Consider the following 19,197-nt stretch of genomic DNA (forward strand, 5'->3'; position numbering starts at 1 on the left):
AAAGTTTGCAAGCTTTCGCAGCCCGTGGCTCCTCCTTCTAGCAAAAAAGTTGAGGGGGAAGGAAGAGCGGTTAAGGAAAAGGACTGGCGAGCTTTAGAAAAACAGTTAGAGTTCAGGAAAGTCACCCACAACCCCAGTTTACCAGACAGGATGAGAAGGAAAGACTTTCTTGTCTTTTTCAAGCTATAACTGTTTTCCTAAATCTCATCAGCCCTTTTCCTTCACCCTTCTTTCTTCCCCCTCAACTCTTCCGCCGTAAGAAGGAGCCACCGGCTCTGAAAGCTTGCAAACTTTAATACTTTTTATATGTGTGTTCTCCTGCCGCCACTAGGTGAGTAGATTTTTTATCTATCCACTTACATTATTACTAATTTTGTAACTCATATATATTTCTGTCCCCCCCCCCCCTTTTTTTTTTTGCTGCAACTGTATAACTTGTACAGAAGAACATCTTCCAGTTTCCTTCGGTACACAAAAAGTTATTACAGTTCCCTTCCAAGAAGTAATTCTAGTGGAGGAAATCAGTATCTACTGCCACATCGGTAGTTATAGCATCTTCTTAAATTAAATGTTTTGGGAAGGAGGAATACTCAGCAATTGTCAGTCAGCTCTGTATCTGCAAGACTGTAAGCTACTTACAATTCAAATTTAAGATATATTTATTATAACACATTTTTGAATGGTAAAAGCAGCTGATTAATTAGATTTTTTTTGCAGATATTCATAAAGCCTCTACTTGAGGAATTTTTACTATTCACCTCAAGACCTAGGGGACTAGAGAAGTGGTGAAAAGAATGACTTCTTTACTCAAAACATTAATAGAGAGGAAAAGAATGCATGAATTAATAGTAGCTAGTTAAACAGGATGCACAGCACACTTAGGGAGAAATGAGAACGACTAACCACTAAGGTCTGTAATGAGTTTGTATCTCACATTTTGACACATGTGAGCAAACATTCAATAATGAGCATTTCAACCAGAAAGTTTAGCAGATACCTGTATTATTGTTTTCAAATGATGGTGTGTGTAAATAGACAAGAACTCCACATTATATTTACAAAAAGGATTACTAGTGACATTCTGCGAACTAACTTTGCCTGAACATCAGGAAAATAGAGTATATTCTATTTTGTATTTCATCCTCAAGAAACACAATATCTCAAAAGAAATTACCATATGTACAAATTAATTTGCAAGGTGAATGTAAATGATTCATTCCACATCATTATCACGTATTGTGCAAAATGCTCTATTGAACATGAAACTGACGAATAAACTAGCTCTAAATTTATGAATTTGCAAAAAATATATTCAATATTAGAGTAAATACTGCTGTTCCTTCATAAAGCATAGTTATTCTGTACCTTGACCAAAATAACGAAGCAATTGACAGTCGAGCACGAGAGTGGGTGGTGGTGACGACTGAAATTTGTCTGGGCACACATAATGGCTGTAGCTGCAAACAGCTGGGCATTCCCACTTTGGATGCATTCATACCCTGCCCATTAACATGCAGTTTTGGATTTGCTTGGTATAGTGGTAATAATCTGATCACTTTTCTGCATACTTTAGCAAATAGTTTAAGACATTCTGTCAAGTAAAATAAATATGCCACACACAGAAACAATGCAAACAATAAAAATGTATAACTGTTACATTACCAGCTGCGAGTGTTGCCTGTAACTGGCACCTGCAGCAGCAAAGTGGTATTGCAACAGCAGACACAACAGGAGGCCTGACCACGCTGATTCTCTGAATGGCTCTTGCCCTGGCAGCTACCCTCTAAACAGCTAGCTGTCAATCTCTTTGTCATTCTGACCCAGATATACTAAGATACAAAATCTGGTAGACCTCCTTTAGTTTATAAATTACAGCAACTAACATTCTTGAAATATATAGTCGTTACTGAAGTTCATCGGTAAGCGCATAAAACGGAAACTATCATTTTTCCAATATCCATCCGGCGACTACACACATCGGCTGTTCTCTTCCTACGTATTACTGAGGGCATGGTTTAGTATACATTGAAGATGAATCTGTTTTACTTAAAAGGGAGAGGATAGTGGGTACACATGAGTGGCATAAAATAATTGAAACAACATAATTTGATGTGCTGTGCATTTTCTTCTTCTGGATTTGAGATCAATGGAAATAAAAACAATATACTGCTGTGTGTTGTAATGAAATTATCTGCAATTATGTCTGTATTACGGTAAGCCAGTAATAAATAATGTCTTATCTTACAACACAAATAATAATTTAAAGACATAAGCAGTCTTATGTTCTCAATGGGCATACTTTTTAAAAATGTTTCACACAATATGTGAGAGTAAATGTTTTTTCATTTTCCAAAACGCTATCACTGCCACTGCTGTGGCAGGCACCAAAAGCCCCACGACTTTCGAGGAGAAATATTTCACCCTCCGACTGTCGGACTGCTTTCTCATCTGGTAAAAAGAAATTGTACAGAGTATGAAAATTGAACCTGTCAAAACCATATACACAAATTTTCATAATAATAATAATAATAATAAAACATATTTAATGATAGTCTTTTGACCTGAGACAATTCTCCAGGCAGTTTTTGAAGCTGGTTATGGAGACAATATGCTTGCTCCATCGCCAATTGCAATACCACAAGCAAGACGGCTTTAGAGGAGTACTGTTCATCCACAAAAGCGTCGTCATAATTTTGGGCGACTGCCTTTAACAGGGTGTCCAGTACCAAATCCAGCTCTTCTAAATGTGTTGCAGTCAAAGATACAATTTGCTGCCCTTCTTGTACACTAAAAAACAACAGCATACTTGATAAAGTATAATAAATAAATAAAGAACAATTTATTCCACTGAGAAACAATCTTTTACTCACCTAATTGCGGAATTGGATTTCATATGTGCCTTATTTTCCTGAGGCTGTTGTTTTGACGAGAGATTTTGCATGTCTTCAATTAGCTTACGTCTTCGTTCCTCATCCTCAATTCCAATAATTTTTAAGTCAGTGTCTTTTAATGCTAGAAATGTCTCTATGTCGATATTGCGTTGTTTCACAAGTCTGATTTCATCCACAGTGAGTCCTAGGCCACAGAGAAGTACTGCAAATTCTCTGAATCCATCCCTAGAACGACACACCATTAGCAATATTGTCAATTATCCTGCTTATAAAAAAAGTAATACTGAAAGAGCAAATTACATACTCCATTCCACCAGAAGACTCGGGGGATATATCTGTCAAAATATCATCAAAATTGTAGGTCTTCTGGTGCATCTCACTTTCCCCCGGTACAGTGACATTATCTTCTCCTTCTGTCACTTTAATGATGGCATTATTCTACAAAAATGAAAACAACAGGGATTAGCAATGAATATAGCAGGAATAAATATGGTTACACATATTAGTTCCAGTGATAGAGCCTAATATTTAAACACCACTGTATTTTATATGCTACGTTAGTAAATATTAGAACATTTGCTCTATGATGAATCTGATGTTCAAGATCACACTGTCCGCAATAAAATAAAAATGCTGTATCATATACTTCTCTTTTGATTACATGTAAACAAGCAAAAGCCCCCATTACAAAACTTTAAAAAATTATTAGTTTTCCCAAAAACTACAAGACAACATTTTTCTCTCAGGATATATCAATTATATCAATTTTCAGACACATTCAGTGGGTCATTCTACTTGATGTCTTACATATGTATCAGAAACACTATCAATATCAGAATTAAATTTTATCCACATGCAGTTCATAGCCACATAACATAAGACAATTAAAATATTCGCATTTATACAAAACACAAACACACTTAAAACTTCACAGTTTCGAGAGATAAGTATGTCAGCTCATGCTTATAATACTACGTTGCAATGTCCTCTATCCAACCATCACCATTATCCTCTTAAATACAGCATTAGGCATCTGCCATGATAATTTCATTTGTGATCACAGCAATATTAAAAATGGAGACTGTTTATTTTCCACCATTTGTTTTCAATAAAACATCCTTCATCAGAAGAAGATATGAAGTTCAGATACAGTAGCTAGTTGTTAAAAAAGCTGCTTTTGTGTTAACGTATAGCTTCACTCAGTCTCAAGACTTGTGCAAGTTGTCTACTTACAACACCCAAGCAGTATATGACAATAGTGCAGCACAGGTTTTCTTCTTTCAGATGGTTTCTAATAAACTATGAGATTTCTAAATTGGAAAGTGTTAAGGAAGCTGAGCAATAATGTGCTAGACAGGATATATTGAACCTGCTGATATGAGCTGCTCACTTTGACCTCACAATGTCATTAACAAGGTGAATATAAAACTTTCATAAAAGCCCAAAATGCATGTAATACACACACAATTAAAAAAAAAAAGTAGCTGCACGCCAACCTGTTGCTGCTTGGCAAGTATACTTTCTTATCCATCCAATTATATTATTGCATGGCAAGTATATTTTCTTATCCAACCAATTATATTATATTTTCAAAAAATTATTAGTTCTTTTGATAAATCTTAACGATGTAGAACGAGTCATTTTAAATTCACAATACACACTAGTATGTAAATATGGCTACATGCTGACCATTTTTTATTTTTTTTAAATATACATGTTTGAGTTAGTAATTCCTACCCATCACCTTTGCACATTTAAATAATATACATTCTTCTACGAAACAGGAGTTGCCAATGATAAACTTTTTCAGGTTGTTTCTAAATTTTACTTTGCTGCCTGTCAGACATTTTATATCACTGGGTAAGTGATCACAAATTTAGGTTGTGCATTGTGACCCCTTTTTATGCTAAAGGTGACCTGAATGTGGAATAATGAATGTCATTTTTTCTTCTCATATTGAAATTATGTACATCATTGTTCCTTTTGAACTGTAGTGGAGTACTTACAATATGCTTCATGGGGGATAAATATACTGTGAGACAATAGTCAGAATGCCCAACTCCTTATATAGATGTCTACAAGAAGATCAAGGGTGAGCATCACATATTATTCTTACAGCACATTTTGAGCTATAGAGACTTTCTTTCTTAAAGATGAATTACCCCCAGAACATTATATCATATGGTATTATAGAATGAAAAAATGCAGAACATGTCACCTTACTCATTTCTCTCTCCCTAAGATTTGCAATAACTAAGTGCAAATGCGGACAAACTGTATTTCCTCACCATATGTTACACTTATCATCGGTGCAATACCTCTATGTATGCAGAACTGAATATGCTGTGTCTTTTTGAAATTGAGAGTGAGATCATTCAGAGAAAATCAGTCAATGATACTTTGAAGAAGACTGTTTATCATTTCTTCTGGAGTTGTATGTACGCTCAGACTGATTATAATGATAGTATTATCTGCAAAAAGAGCTACTTCTGCTTTTTCTATCTTGCACAGAAGATTGTTTACATACATGGGGAACAAAAGTAGACGTACGATTGAGACTTGAGTAACGCAGACACGATTTCTACCCAGTCCGTAGAATCTGCCCTGACTACATTGGTTGAATTGCAGAGTACAATTTTCTGCATTCCTATGGTTGGACATGATATTATCCACTGATTGGCCATACCATCAACCAAGGATGTAGCTGGAATTTTGTCAAAAAGGGGGGGGGGGGGGGGGGTCTAATCTGCTAAAGCGGACTAAAGAGGTCATTCAGGTTTTTCATTTATTTTGAAGATTTCCATAAAGAATGCAAAACCATTGAATTTGACAATTATCTTGGAGTTTATGACACGCGTAGATATAATCTCATTATTTAGGAGTGCTGTATTTTGACAAACTACTAAGAAGCAGTCATGCTCCAGTCTTCCTTTGCCCTCCACGGTCATTTTACACTCTTCTCCTTTCAGCTTGGATTTGCACCGAGGAAATGATCAGAAATGGACAAGTGCTAATTATTAGCAACAGGGCTTTAGAAATAGAGATCTCTGTTTGACAGAGAAGCTAGAACAATTTCAGGTGGCAAAAACGCAAATGAGTATGCATCTGTCCCTTCTTGCAGTGTAAGAAAGATCATTTTCTGCATTAAAAAAATGTCCAGGCAGACAAATGTATGAGCCTAAATGAGGAATATTTGGATTACTGTTTATTTATCATATGGCTTTTAGTGCTGGGAGTCTCCAAAAAGATGCTCAGCTTGCCTTTGATGCAGCTCTTTTCATTTAAGTAGGGGAGCCACATCTTTAAGAGAACTGGAATCTGTCATGAAAGAAAGGTATTTGGAAGGAAATGACTGTGGAATATAGTAAGGGACCAACCCCAGCATTTGCCTAAATTGAAAATGGGAAACCAGAGAAAACAATTTTCAAGATGACTGGTGGATGGATTTAAACCACCTCGTCTCTTGAATCTCGAGATTGCTATCTCAGTGGCTCAACACACAGAGCTACCACAAGTTGATGAAGAATTTTGGGCAGGGGGGGGGGGAGGGGGGGGGGGGAACTAATACTGGTTGTTATATATTGTTTTAAAATAAAATAAAATAAAATGCATTGCAACAAAAGATTCATTTTTGACACTGCATGTTTTATCTTCAATAGTGTTTGTTTAGTCATTTGGTAGTGCATGAATGCATGCATATTTTAAGATTTAATTGTGCACAGACTTACTTGTTACTATAATATTACAAGAGCATAAATAGATTTTAGATAAAAGGGGAGGGAGGGATGCAGAGCGCAGTTGGCTCAGATGAATTCAAGCAGCCCACTGAACAAAATCTTTTAGAAATGAACGAACTATAGAATGTGCTGTCATCACATACCCCTCCATTCTCCACAAACTGCTCCCCACCGTTCAGTTTCGAAACTGATTTTCATAACTGAGTACCACCCACATGATCAGACTGGTCGATATTTTGTCATTTAGGCTACTAATCATAGAAAATTCAGCAAATTTTTTAAAGAAATGCAACCATCGCTGTTTGGGTGATATTTTTGTTCATCAACGCAATTTTTGGATGACAGACAAATTAAAGTGTTTATGCACTGCTTTTAACTTGATGTTATTTGTCATTATATTTACTGCTCCGCTGTCTTGTGTAGTACTGAAATATTGCAACACCAAAGTTCTACCAGCATCCAAATAACAACTCAAGTGCTAACATTAAACAGTTATAGACAGGTAATTAAACTATTATAGTAGTGCATACTTATTTTTAACTTTTCATAAAGCTAGCGGAAGAAACAATTTTTTTTCTTGTTACAAACTTATCCATAATTAGAAACTATCGCAACACCACACAGAGAAAAAAATGATAAATGGTAGCACTTACATTAAATTCAACTGCAAATAAGAACTGAACTGGTTATCGAAACAATTAAGCTCAAGCAAGGCCAATAATTGCTCTTGGCTAAATAGGGATGGGCGATAGCCAATAGTGTTATAGATATATAGATAGCTTAAATCTATCATTCACCTTGCTGTCTAATGAAAGTGCATATTCCTTGTATGATTGAAAATCAAAATATCTTTCATACAATGTAAGCTTTCATGGCTGATACTGACGCTACTTATACTTCCATTTTTTTGAATTTCACTACATGGCAACTAGGTCGTGTGTAATTTCATTTAGGTGATGGGGGGCTCCAGACCCCTGGAACTCCCCTTTGACTATGTCCCTGCATGAACTGCACAAAACCTTTATTTATCAGGGAGAATACTGTGATTCATAAAGTCAAATACCTTAGACAGTTCAGTTCATAGAAAATAGCAACCAACACTATTTTGTTATTTACTGCTTGTAAAATTTGCTGAGGGAACGTGTAAATGGCATTCTAAGTTGAGCAACTCATTTGTGATCCAATCTGTGATTTACTGAAGATATTATTGTTGGTCAGGTGGAATACTATTCTACAATACATCACAAGCTCAAAATTTTTGGAAGATAATGGGTGAAACATGTTCGTAATTTTTGACATCTCCTTATCACATTTCTTATAGAAGGGTTTAACAACAGCAAATTTCAATCTCTCTAGAAAAATACCTTGAGTTAGTGATGCATTATATATTTCAGATAATATAGGGCTTATTATATCAGAACAAATCTGTAGTATTCTGTTGGAAACGCCATAAAATCCAGATAAGTTTTTATTTTTGAGAGAATTTTGTTGTTATTGTTGATGATGTCGTCGTCATGGTTCAAATGGCTCTGAGCACTATGGGACTCAACTGCGGTGGTCATAAGTCCCCTAGAACTTAGAACTACTTAAACCTAACTAACCTAAGGACAGCACACAACACCCAGCCATCACGAGGCAGAGAAAATCCCTGACCCCGCCGGGAATCGAACCCGGGCGTGGGAAGCGAGAACGCTACCGCACGACCACGAGATGCGGGCTGTCGTCGTCATTGTTTCGAGTCCGAAGACTGGTTTGCTGCAGCTCTCATCCAACTCTATCCTGTGCAAGCCTCTTCAACACTGAGTAACTACTGCAACCTACAACCTTCTGAATCTGCTTTGCTGTATTCATCTCTTGCTCTCCCTCTATGGTTTTTACTCCCACACTTACCTCCAGTACTAAATTGGTGATCCCTGGATGTCTCAGAATATGTCCTACCAACCAACCCTCCTCCTAGACAGGTTGTGCCACAAATTTCTTTGCTCCTCCATTCTATTCAGTACCTCCTCATTAGTCATGTGATCCACCCAAATAATCTTCAGCATTCTTCTGTAGAACCACATTTCAAAAGCTTCTATTCTCTTCTTGTCTAAACTTTGTCAATAACTTTCAGAAAATACTTCCTAACATTTAAATCTACACTTGATGTTACCAAATTTCTCTTATGGGGAAAAACTTTTCTTGCCATTGCCAGTCTATATTTTATATCCTTTAAGAGAATATATCTCTTAAATTCAGAAGGAGATGTTGGGGATACTTTAATATGGCTGTATTTTATGAGAGTTGCTTTTTCAACATACTGCAGTGATTTTTATCCTCAACTGTTTGTTGCTTTATTTTCGACTGCATTTAAGAAGTGATTACTAAACATATCTGCTGCTCTTCCATTTAATTCAACAGTGATGTTATCCTGTTCTGTGACCTGTTGCCCTTTCTCATTTCACTACATTCCATATAGCCTTATTGTCGGTTTTATTGATTTCTAAAATAATGTGCATGACCCCAAATATTTTTAATAACTTTGCTTAGCAATGAGCAACTACCACTGGATCTTTGTTCTTGCCAGCATATACATTTCCCCTTCCTTTCACTTGATACTTTAATCCTCATAGTGATGTATGATTTTTACATTGCTGTTCAAAGTCCTTTCTGATTAGCTTACAAGGAAAACTATTTTCTGTTATGTACAATGCTCATAGCTTTTCACCCTTATTAATTTGTGCACAATGTTTTTGCAGTAATCTCTCTCTTGCATGTTACCCTGTCTTCCACCTTTAAGCTCTCAGGTTTTCAAAGGTTGTCTGGTGCAGTCCCCAATAATCAGGCTTTCCTTCTCATCCTGTCCAGTAAGTCTCCTCTGACCCATGATTCTGGGTGACTTTTCCAAAATCTACCCCTTTTCCTAAATCTCTCCAGTTCTTTTTCTTCACCCCTCTTCTTTTCCCTTCTGCCTGAAGGAGGCCACTGGCTCTGAAAGCTTGCGTAAATATAACCTTCTCTTATGTGCTTGTTCTGCCGTTGCTTGGTGAGTAGATTGTTTTATCTATCCAATTACACTACATTGTCAAAACTATTTTCAAATAATGATATGAATTTATCATGAAATAGATTAAATTTTATGTTACTATTTGAACCATCATAAATTTCATCTAAGGTTATCTCTTGTAAACGGTTTTTAGAAACATTCTACATTTACATCTGTACTCTGTGAACCACTGTGAAATACATGGCAGAGTGTACGCCCCACTGTACTAGTTATTAGGGCTTTTCCCCATTCCATTCAAGTACGGAGCACAGGAAAAAATGATTGTTTAAATGTGTCGGTGCATGCTGTAATTAATCTTTATCCTAACAATCCCTATGGGAGCTATATGTAGGGGGCTGTAAAATATTCTTATAGTTATCATTTAAAGCATTGTTGAAACTTTGTTAGAAGACTTTCTTGAGATAGGTGTGCTGTTCAGTTCTTTCAACATCTCAGTGAGACCCTCCCATGTGTCAAACAAACTTGTGACCATTCGTGCTGTCCTTCTCTGGATACACTCAATATTGCACACACTTAGCAGTATTCTAGGATGGGTCACACGAATGATTTGTAAGCAATCTCGTTTGCAGACTGATTGATTTCCCCAGTAGTCTACAAATAAACCAAATGGTCCTATAGTTCGTGCAGGATAAGGTGCCCGATGCACAGTGACCAATTTTCACTCGAAGTGCTAGGCGAGTTTATTCATTTGTTCAGATGGGGAGTGTTTGCCACCTTTTGGCCGGTTGGCGATAACAGAATAGAGGCGCACACCCTGCAATCTTTCTCAAATGATTTTGCAGACACTATTTGGTAAAAAAATAAGATTTTTGTGTTACTTACAGCTTTATGTGTAAGGTTCATGATGATGTGCCCATCATTTTGTTAGTGGTCATATTTATTGTGATGTTTACATGGAAGTAACATACTGTGCAAAAATCAAAAAAGCTTGCAATGAAAAATGGGGATCCGATAAGTGCAAATTACGTGATATGTTGCTGCGTATAAAATTTACTAACATAATGAATTTTTCTTTAGATTTGGGTGGAGATCTCCATGTGTTACCAATCTCAAGAAAACTGATCTGAAGTGGCACATTTATTTTCTATCTCTCAGTGGCGGTGATGAATCCAGAATGAAATACGCACATTACTCATATTTCAGAAACGGTTTGAGATATCGAAATGAAATTTTGACAATTGATAGCACACAAAAAAGAGAGTATATTACTACATGGTTCTTATGCAAAACTTCATTATCTAACATGTTAATCCGCTAACTACAGACTTATCTGATGAAAGAATGTAATTTTTAGTGGCCATCAATAGCTGGTGAAATGAGAAATGTTATGGGTTTTGGAACAACATAAGAGAAGACAATATACATTTATTTTGTACCGAGGATGTGCTTTTTTAATAAGCTAATGATCTTACTTTTCCTCAGTTCCTCAATAAACTTAATAAACCACTGTTTCAGAATTCTCTAACAATTGCATCTGCACAATAGGTTGGGGAGGTGCCACTGTTATACTCCACTGCGTTCTGTGAAAAGAAGCAAACTATTAACATGGCAACCAGAGAAATGTGTTGGTTTTACTCAAAATTCACCACTCGTGACACTTCTTTGAATGTTACAAATGGTTAACAGCCAAGTGAAAATAAAACGCTGCATTTTCTGCAGAATTCTTCTTAGATATTAATCAAAGTAGAGGTGACAGATTTTTTTGAATGGCCACCATGCAAGTGTTAATATCTACAAAAAATGTGAGTGTAGGCTTCAGTTTAGAGCAGCATTTCCCCTAAAGCACAAGTCCCAGCCCCACCACTACTGTTCTCCCTACGCGTGCCCTGCCAACTGTTCATCTACCGGCCACGGCATTTTGTGGGGACTATACATGTTTTACCCATGACTGAGCATATGGTATTATTCCACTTCATTACCCTACTAAGTGTTACACCCAAGTATTTGTGTGAGTCTACAGATTCCAACTGACTCACTAATAACATTCATAGGATACTTTTTTTTTCATTGTGTGAAGTGCACAATTTTACATTCTTGTGCATTTCGTGAAGTGTACAATTTTACATTTTTGTGCATTTCGTGAAGTGCACAATTTTACATTTTTGTGCATTTAAAGCACGCTGCCAGTCATTGCAGGATTTGAGATCTTATCAAGGTCTGACAGAATTTTGTACAGCTTCTTTCAGACTGTACTTCATTGTAGATAACTGCATCATCTGTGAAAATCTACTATTAATATTGTCCACAAGATTGCTGGTATATATAGCATGAATAGTAAGGGAACCAACACACTTCACTGGCGTACACTCGAAGTTACTTTTACAGCTTACTAATTGGTACACTGCGTATAGCAGAACTGCTGGAGCATAGTGAGGTACTGGATGCAGCATGTAGTTCATTAAAACAAAGTATTGTACGTGTACAGGAAGGAGATGGAGTCAAGGTAATATCTGTGAATGTGGATAATTTTGGCACTGAGGAGCTTAAGTTGGTGAAGGAAACATTAGAGGCAACATTAGAAGTTACAGACGAGGAAGACGGCTGCATGGAAAGTATAGGCTGTAAAAGAGCACAGGATGCCACTAAGACTGCATTGTGGGAGAAGTTAAGCATGAGGGGAGCAGGGAGGGCACAGATGGAAGACCTGTTGCTAGAATTTCAAGACTTGACCTCCTCACAAGAACCACTGCCTGCAATGCAACACAGGATTCCTATGGGGAATGAAGTGCTGGTGAACCAGAGGCTGTACAGAATACCACAATCTCTGCAGCCGATTTTGGAGGAGTTTACCAATCAACAGTTGGCCTGCAGCAAAATAGAAGAGAGTAGTAGCCCTTGATGATGCAAGAACTGTAATTGTATTGAATATGTTACAGATGGTTTGGAGGAAATATCGATTCTGCCGTAACTACCGCCATTTGAAGAGTTAGACAACAACAGATGCTTACCCCGTTCCAAATATCATGGGAACCATTGATAATATTGGGCAGTGCTGGTATTCCTCAAAGATGAAACTGAGGAGTTGGTAATGTCAATTAGAAGTGGCTCCAGAGGATAGAGAGAAGATGGCGTTTTCAGTACTATGGAGATATTACCAGTATAGATGGATACTGCTTGGTTTAAGGAATGCACCCGCAGGATTCCAGCATTTGATGACCAGAGTGTTGAAAGAATTGAAGCATCATCAATGTTCAGTGTATCTAGATGCCTTCATCATTTTTTTCAAGAAATATGCGGCAACATAGACAATGACAAAGGGATGTATTCTAGAGGTTACGGGCAGCTCACTTACTACTGAGTACTAAAGACTGTCACTCTGCAATGGAAGAAGTAAATTACTTATGTCATCTGATTAGTAATGATAGTGTGACGACTAACCGAAGATTGATACAAGTGGAGTCAGATTTTCCAGTACCAGGAACAAGCAAGAGTTAAAGCCTTTCCTGGGCTTTGCAAATTATTATAGAAAATTCGTGAGGGTGTTTGCAAATCATCCTATTGCTTTGGTGTTGAGATAACTGAATGGAGCCAGGAGAAATGATTCTACCACGACAGAGAGATGCTTAGTGTGGTGTACAAATTAACATGCTTCCAGTTTTACCTGTAGGGGAGGAAGTTTGAAGTAGTGACTGAATATGCTACTTTGAAGCAGTTATTATGTTTGAACTACCCATCCAGTAGACTGGCCAGATGGGTCTTGAAACTCAATGAATTTGAGTAAGAACTACTTCACAAATCAGTGAGGAAACATGGAAATGCAGACACACTAACCAGGAAGGTAGCAGTGATACAAGCACTTGATGAAGATGTTGCCGAGTGGCAAGTAGTACAGAGCACTGACAGAGAATGTAAGCATTACAGAAAGCAGTAGGAGCTCAGTGTGTGACACATTGTTATTTAGGGAGACAAGATGAGGACCACGAGTGGTTGTACTACTGAAGTTAAGGAAAGAGGTGCTGAGAGAGAAATGCACGATCATGTTTTATCTGGCCACGAAGGGTGCAGGGCGACAAATTCAGAGGGTGGGGGAGAAGTAGTGGCAGAGAAGAAGGAAAAATGATCAATACATCAGGAATTGTGTACAGTGTGCACAGCATGCAGGTTTGAGTCAGAAACAAGTATTATAACAGAGATTGCCAGAAGTGACGGAGCCGTTTTGTTTTACTGGGGTGGATGTGTTATGGCCATTCAACCGAAACCCAGCAGGGAATTGTTTTGTGGCTATATTGGACCATTTTTCACATTACACTGTGATGGTGCCGATGCCAGATCAGCAGTATGGATGGTGAAGTTTCAGGTGCCAGAGACAATAATTATGGACCAGGAGACAAACTTCATGTCAGAGCTGATGAAGGAACAGTGTTGGTTGCTGAAAGTGAAAAAATTAAGAAATAGTCCACTTCATCTCAATCAAACGGAAAGAGGGAGCAGGTTCATCAGATGATTGGGAGGGTACTTAGTTATTATGTGAATTCCCACCACAGGGATGGTGGTCATGTTTTTATCTTTTGAGGTGAGTGCATATAATTCAAAGATACACTGAGTTGTCGGCATTTGAGGTGGTGTATGATAAGAAGATGCTGTCACCACTTAATATGATTAAGCAGAAAGGGAGCAGGAACAGAGGGTCAGTCCAAGAGCTTGTGAGAATGGCACGAGATGTTTGAAAGAAGGTCCAGAAAGCAAACCCCAAGGCACTGGAAAGGCAAGAGGCAGCAGTGAAGTGTACAGGAATTTTACCTCAATACAAGATAGGGCAACAGGTAGTAACATTGAGTCTGTGTACTCTAAAAAGGAATACAAAGAAGATCACGATGCAGCACCAGGACTTGTAACAAGTGGTTGAAACCACATCACCTGTGAATGTGAAGATACAGTTGCCAACGAGATTAACGATTGTACACGCTAAACATTTATGACCCTGCAAGAGCACATCAGAACCAATACCAGGGGGAATATTAGTTGAACCAAGGAAGAAAGGAAAAAGTAAGAAGCTGAGGAACATGCAGCAGAATATACTGTGTATTAAAGTAATTTTGGGTAGGATTGTGTGTGCGTCTGTAGGGTAAGGATTACCTTTAGTTATTTGGTAAGAGGTGCTGTTTGGTGTCAGCAAATTTCTGGGGGGAGGAGGGGAGGGGGGGGGGGAGGGATGGTGATATTAACCCCTGACCTCAGGCTGCCATTCACAGGTGGCGAGGAAAGAAGAATGCTAGTTTTAGCAGACCTGTACCTCTTTGCCTGAGGCTTCAAGATCATCGCCTGGATGGAGTTTTGTTATCCAGGCAGCAGGATGTGGTATTATCTAGTCACAAATAATCATTAAGTTTCGTATTCAGTACTGCAGAACAAGACAAGGAGACTAAAAAGGTATTTTCATGTTTGCAACAATTAGCAAGTATTATTTTATTCAGCAACTGCAGCACCTATTTTTCAGAAAAAAAATATATATTTGCAACTGATAACTGAATTTTATTCTGAAAAATTAGGAAGTAGAAACAGAGTACTAACGCAGGTCTTGGAAGAACACAAGAAGTTGCTCGTGGCGCATATGCACTGTAGTGCTGCTACCTAGTGTTTGAGTAAAAATTATGTCTTTAGCAAAAGTGATAAGAGGTAGTGTGAAAGCCACCAAGAGGTGCCGGATTAATGGCCACGAGGCAGCAGCCACCAGAGTGGCGACATGGGGGTCCAGTAACAGGCACACAAGTGAATTGTGAAGCCAGGATAGCTGAGTGCAGCCGTAAACTGTACCACACAGTGACAATTGTGTAGCCACCAGGGCAATGTCGCCAAACCAGGGCTGGTCTCTTGTTATGGGTGGTACGACTAAGTGACATGTTCAGTGAAATATTCATGGCAGAATCATGTAAACGAATCTGGATTTTGAGGCAGAGGATCACATGTCATCACCAGAAACTAGCAACGCGACCACAATGATATCGACATGCCAGACAGTGAGGCAACTGGGCACCGCCCACAATAGCTGTGGGTTTGGGACTGGGCTGCACTTGGCGTCAGGACTAAGTCCATCATGGGACTTGGCACCACAGCACCACCAACCTGCCGTCCGAGCCTGTTGCCGCATCAGACACAGAGTTCCTAGACGGACTTGGCTCCACAGCCCCAGCCGTCATCCTATTTCTTTCAGAGAGCAACGAGATGCACCCCGCACACAACCTCCTTTATGAGGCATCGTGGTGACACAAGCAAAGAGACAGGTTGTGCAAACTCCACGACCCTGAGGGAAATAGCGTGCCACTGACACCAATGGCCATGGGACTCTAAAGGTTGCTGGCCTTCCACATTGCTGTCAACAGTGTTTCCAATGGAGCTTTGGCCCCACCACTCACCCCGCAGCCTTCAGAGTGGTGCCAGGTGTGCTGACATTGCCATAATCACCAGTGGAGGGTGTGCCCTCCTCACAGTGTGATGCCTGTGGAGTGAGTCAGACATTTTTTGTTCTTGTGTGGTGGTAGTTATGGGATCGAACTTGAGGGGGTGTGGTTATACAAAGGTAGCTTTATGAAAATGGAGAAACCAGTGGACATATAACAGTTTAAGGGGAATTCTAGGAATGAGTGGTTAGTAACTGTGTGTTCAGGCAGTGCAATTTGCTTGGGCATTCTGTCCCTTGTGCTAAGTCTGTAGAGCTGTTACGTGTAATCGTTTTGGTGACATGGCCAGGCAATGTAGAGTGTCCAGGTGGCTCAAGATTAGGCATAGAAAGTGGGTTGGTAGAGTGTTCTGTGACTACCAATTCTTTCTGGGTTATTAGTGGATTAACTATGTAGGAAAAGACAGATTGCTACTTACCGCAAAGAAGGCATGTTAAGTAGTAGACAGGCACAATTAAAATACACTTACATATGCTATCAGCCGGAGCCTTCATCAGTAAGTATGCAAGTGTCTTTAATTGTGCCTGTCTGAAACTTAAAGTGTCTTCTTTGTAATAAGCAGCAATCTGTCTTTTCCTACACTATCAATAATCCTACCTGGAGTTTCCATTGTTTTATTAGAAGATTATTTTTTGTGATGTTCTGAGGTATTATTTTTTAATCATAAAGATGAGTAAGGAGGATGTAGTGGCAAAATCAGAACACAAGGTGTCATCAATGAGGAGGCTATACAGTCGTCTGTGAATCAGATGGCTCAATTAAGGGCAGATTAAGTGGTCGCAGACAATAAACTGGCAGAGAAAGATCACGAAATAGAGATGTTCAGGTCACAGGCTCCAGTAGTGGATCCGGCAGTTGTTAATCTTGTTTCTCCCTTCTTTGGTGGGACATCTCAAGGCAAGTTGGCATTTGTGGAGGATCTTAAGTCATTGGATAACATAGGGAATTAATCTGACAGACAGTTGTTACATGTACTAAAGTTACATTTAATAGGGGAAATGGTGTTGCTTGTTCATTACACAGAGGCGCTACACAGTGCACAAACTTTTGACCAACTCAGGCAGGGACCTTAGCAAAGGTATAGGAAGCAGAGCAGTGCACGGTTTTTTCATGAGCAGTTGAGTACAGTTTCCATGAGGCATAACAAAGTGGCCGAGGAGTTTGCAGATAGGATTAGGAAACAAAATGTGCATACTTATGAGTTAACACAGAGTGAGAGGGTGAACAAAATATTGTTGCAAAAAGCCAATTCTCGTTTCCACGGAAGTAAGAGATTGGAGGACCATGCATGCATTGAATATACGATATTTAATTGTGGCCTTGTGGGGCACTTGCGAAAATAATGCTACCAGCCAAAGAGGGATAAGATAGATGGCAAGGATTCCAGGTGGTTTAATTGAAACAATAGTAGGAATGATACAGACCAATGGTAGTGATACAGGGAGAATGGAAGAGCTTGTCTGGGTGGTAAGAAGTGCCCATTAATCTCAAGAGGGAACCCCACAGCCATCGAAAGGAGTTCCCAGTAAAGACTAATGCAGAGGTGGAATGTACCATAAGGGGTGTGATAGATGGTAGGGAACATAAAGTTTCATTGGACACTCAGGTGCATGTGTCAGTGGCCTCAAAAGAGTTAGTAGACAAGAGAAGGTGGAATCCACAACATTTCAAATTGCGTGAGGTAGGGGATAGTGATATGCAGCCATTGGGGTCAGTAGTGATGAAATTTTCATTGGAGGCAACCAAGTTTAAGCAATGTGGGGAGGCGGTGTCTCATGTAAGCGAGGACTACAGTAAGACTTTTGCATCATGCCATAATTGTCCTTCGACGACAACATACACTGGAACTTAGTGGCAAGATATTCCGGCTTGGGAAAACTGTTGGCAGTGTTCACCTGCTGCGGGGCATGTCTAGTATATGAGACAACCTAGTTAAACTGCAAGTAATGACATTAAAGCCTGATTCACATGATTGTGTGTTGGGAGGCACATGACAGACAATATGGGTAAATGTGGAGCCTGACTTCCAGTTGATATATGTAGGAGAACACTGGAAGGTAATGAGGTAGTGAATATAGTGTGTTGTTTGGTGAAATGTAGCATTGTAGTTGTACAACAGGGGAACTGAGCCAAAGTAGTACCCATCAATGTGGATAATTTTGGCACCAAGGAAGTTAAGTTGTCAAAGGGAATGTCATTAGCTACACTACAGACTCCAGATGAGGAGGATTGCCACAGATATGGTGTAGGCTATGAAAGGGCACAGGATGCTACCAGAAAAGCATTTTGTAAGAAATTGAAGTATTTAAAGTGGACAGACTGGACACAGATGGAGGGGCTATGGCTAGAATTTTGGGATTATTGTTTTCTGCAAGGACTGCTGCCTGCTACGAAAATAACACAACACAGTATTCCGATAGAGAACGAAGCACTGGTGTATAGAAAGCCATACGGGAATACACGATCTCTGCAGCCAGTTGGTTGATGAGGTATTGGAAGAGAGCAGTAGTGCCGGAAGGGGAGTGGGGATGGTGATCACCCCCAACAAGTCTACGGATGCTTTAAAGAAGTATTGCTGTTATTGTGATTACTGCCACTTGAATAGTAAGACTGCAATGGATGTGTACTCAATTCTGAACATCTCAGAGACAATGGATAGTATTGGACAAAGCCAGTACTTATCAGCAATGGACTTGAGGAGTGGGTACCATCAGTTGGAAATGGCTCTGGAAGACAGCCGAAAACAATGTTTTCTGCACCCTCAGGACACTACCAACATCGAATGATGCCTTCTGGGTTGAAGACTGCTCTGACGACATTCCGACAGGTGCCACATGAAGTGCTGAGAAGATTGAAACTGCATCAGTGTTTAGTGTATATTGATGACATAATTGTCTTTTCAAGGGATATGCAAGATCACATACATCATCTGAGGGTGGTGTCCAAGCGATTATGAGCAGCCTGTTTGACACTCGGCACAGAAAACTGTCACTTTGTAGTGAAGAAAGATAACTATTTGGGCCATATCATTAGTAAAGATGATGTGACCCCAGCTTAGTAAAAGCAGTGCAAGATTTTCCAGTACCAGGAATAATAAAAGCACTGCAGTTCTTTCTACGTCTCGC

The 19,197-nt window shown here is 39.1% G+C and overlaps 1 protein-coding gene across 2 annotated transcripts in view; it reads right to left on the reverse strand.

Annotated features, from left to right (window-relative positions):
* Positions 1-2,105: 2,105 nt before the first annotated feature.
* LOC124805131 overlaps positions 2,106-19,197 on the reverse strand; it is a 33,868-nt gene continuing 16,776 nt past the window's right edge. The window contains exons 2-6 of one of the 2 annotated variants that reach the window (XM_047265589.1): positions 11,087-11,194; positions 3,196-3,329; positions 2,871-3,116; positions 2,562-2,787; positions 2,106-2,448 (exon numbers count right to left, since the gene is read on the reverse strand). In XM_047265589.1, coding sequence (XP_047121545.1) covers positions 2,314-2,448; positions 2,562-2,787; positions 2,871-3,116; positions 3,196-3,266 — 678 coding nt within the window. In that variant the 5' untranslated portion in view covers positions 3,267-3,329; positions 11,087-11,194 and the 3' untranslated portion in view covers positions 2,106-2,313. The remainder of the gene's footprint in view (positions 2,449-2,561; positions 2,788-2,870; positions 3,117-3,195; positions 3,330-11,086; positions 11,195-19,197) is intronic. The other variant, XM_047265588.1, reaches the window with a different exon arrangement.

The sequence above is a fragment of the Schistocerca piceifrons genome, chromosome 7, assembly GCF_021461385.2.
Source record: "Schistocerca piceifrons isolate TAMUIC-IGC-003096 chromosome 7, iqSchPice1.1, whole genome shotgun sequence".
NCBI lineage: Eukaryota > Metazoa > Arthropoda > Insecta > Orthoptera > Acrididae > Schistocerca > Schistocerca piceifrons.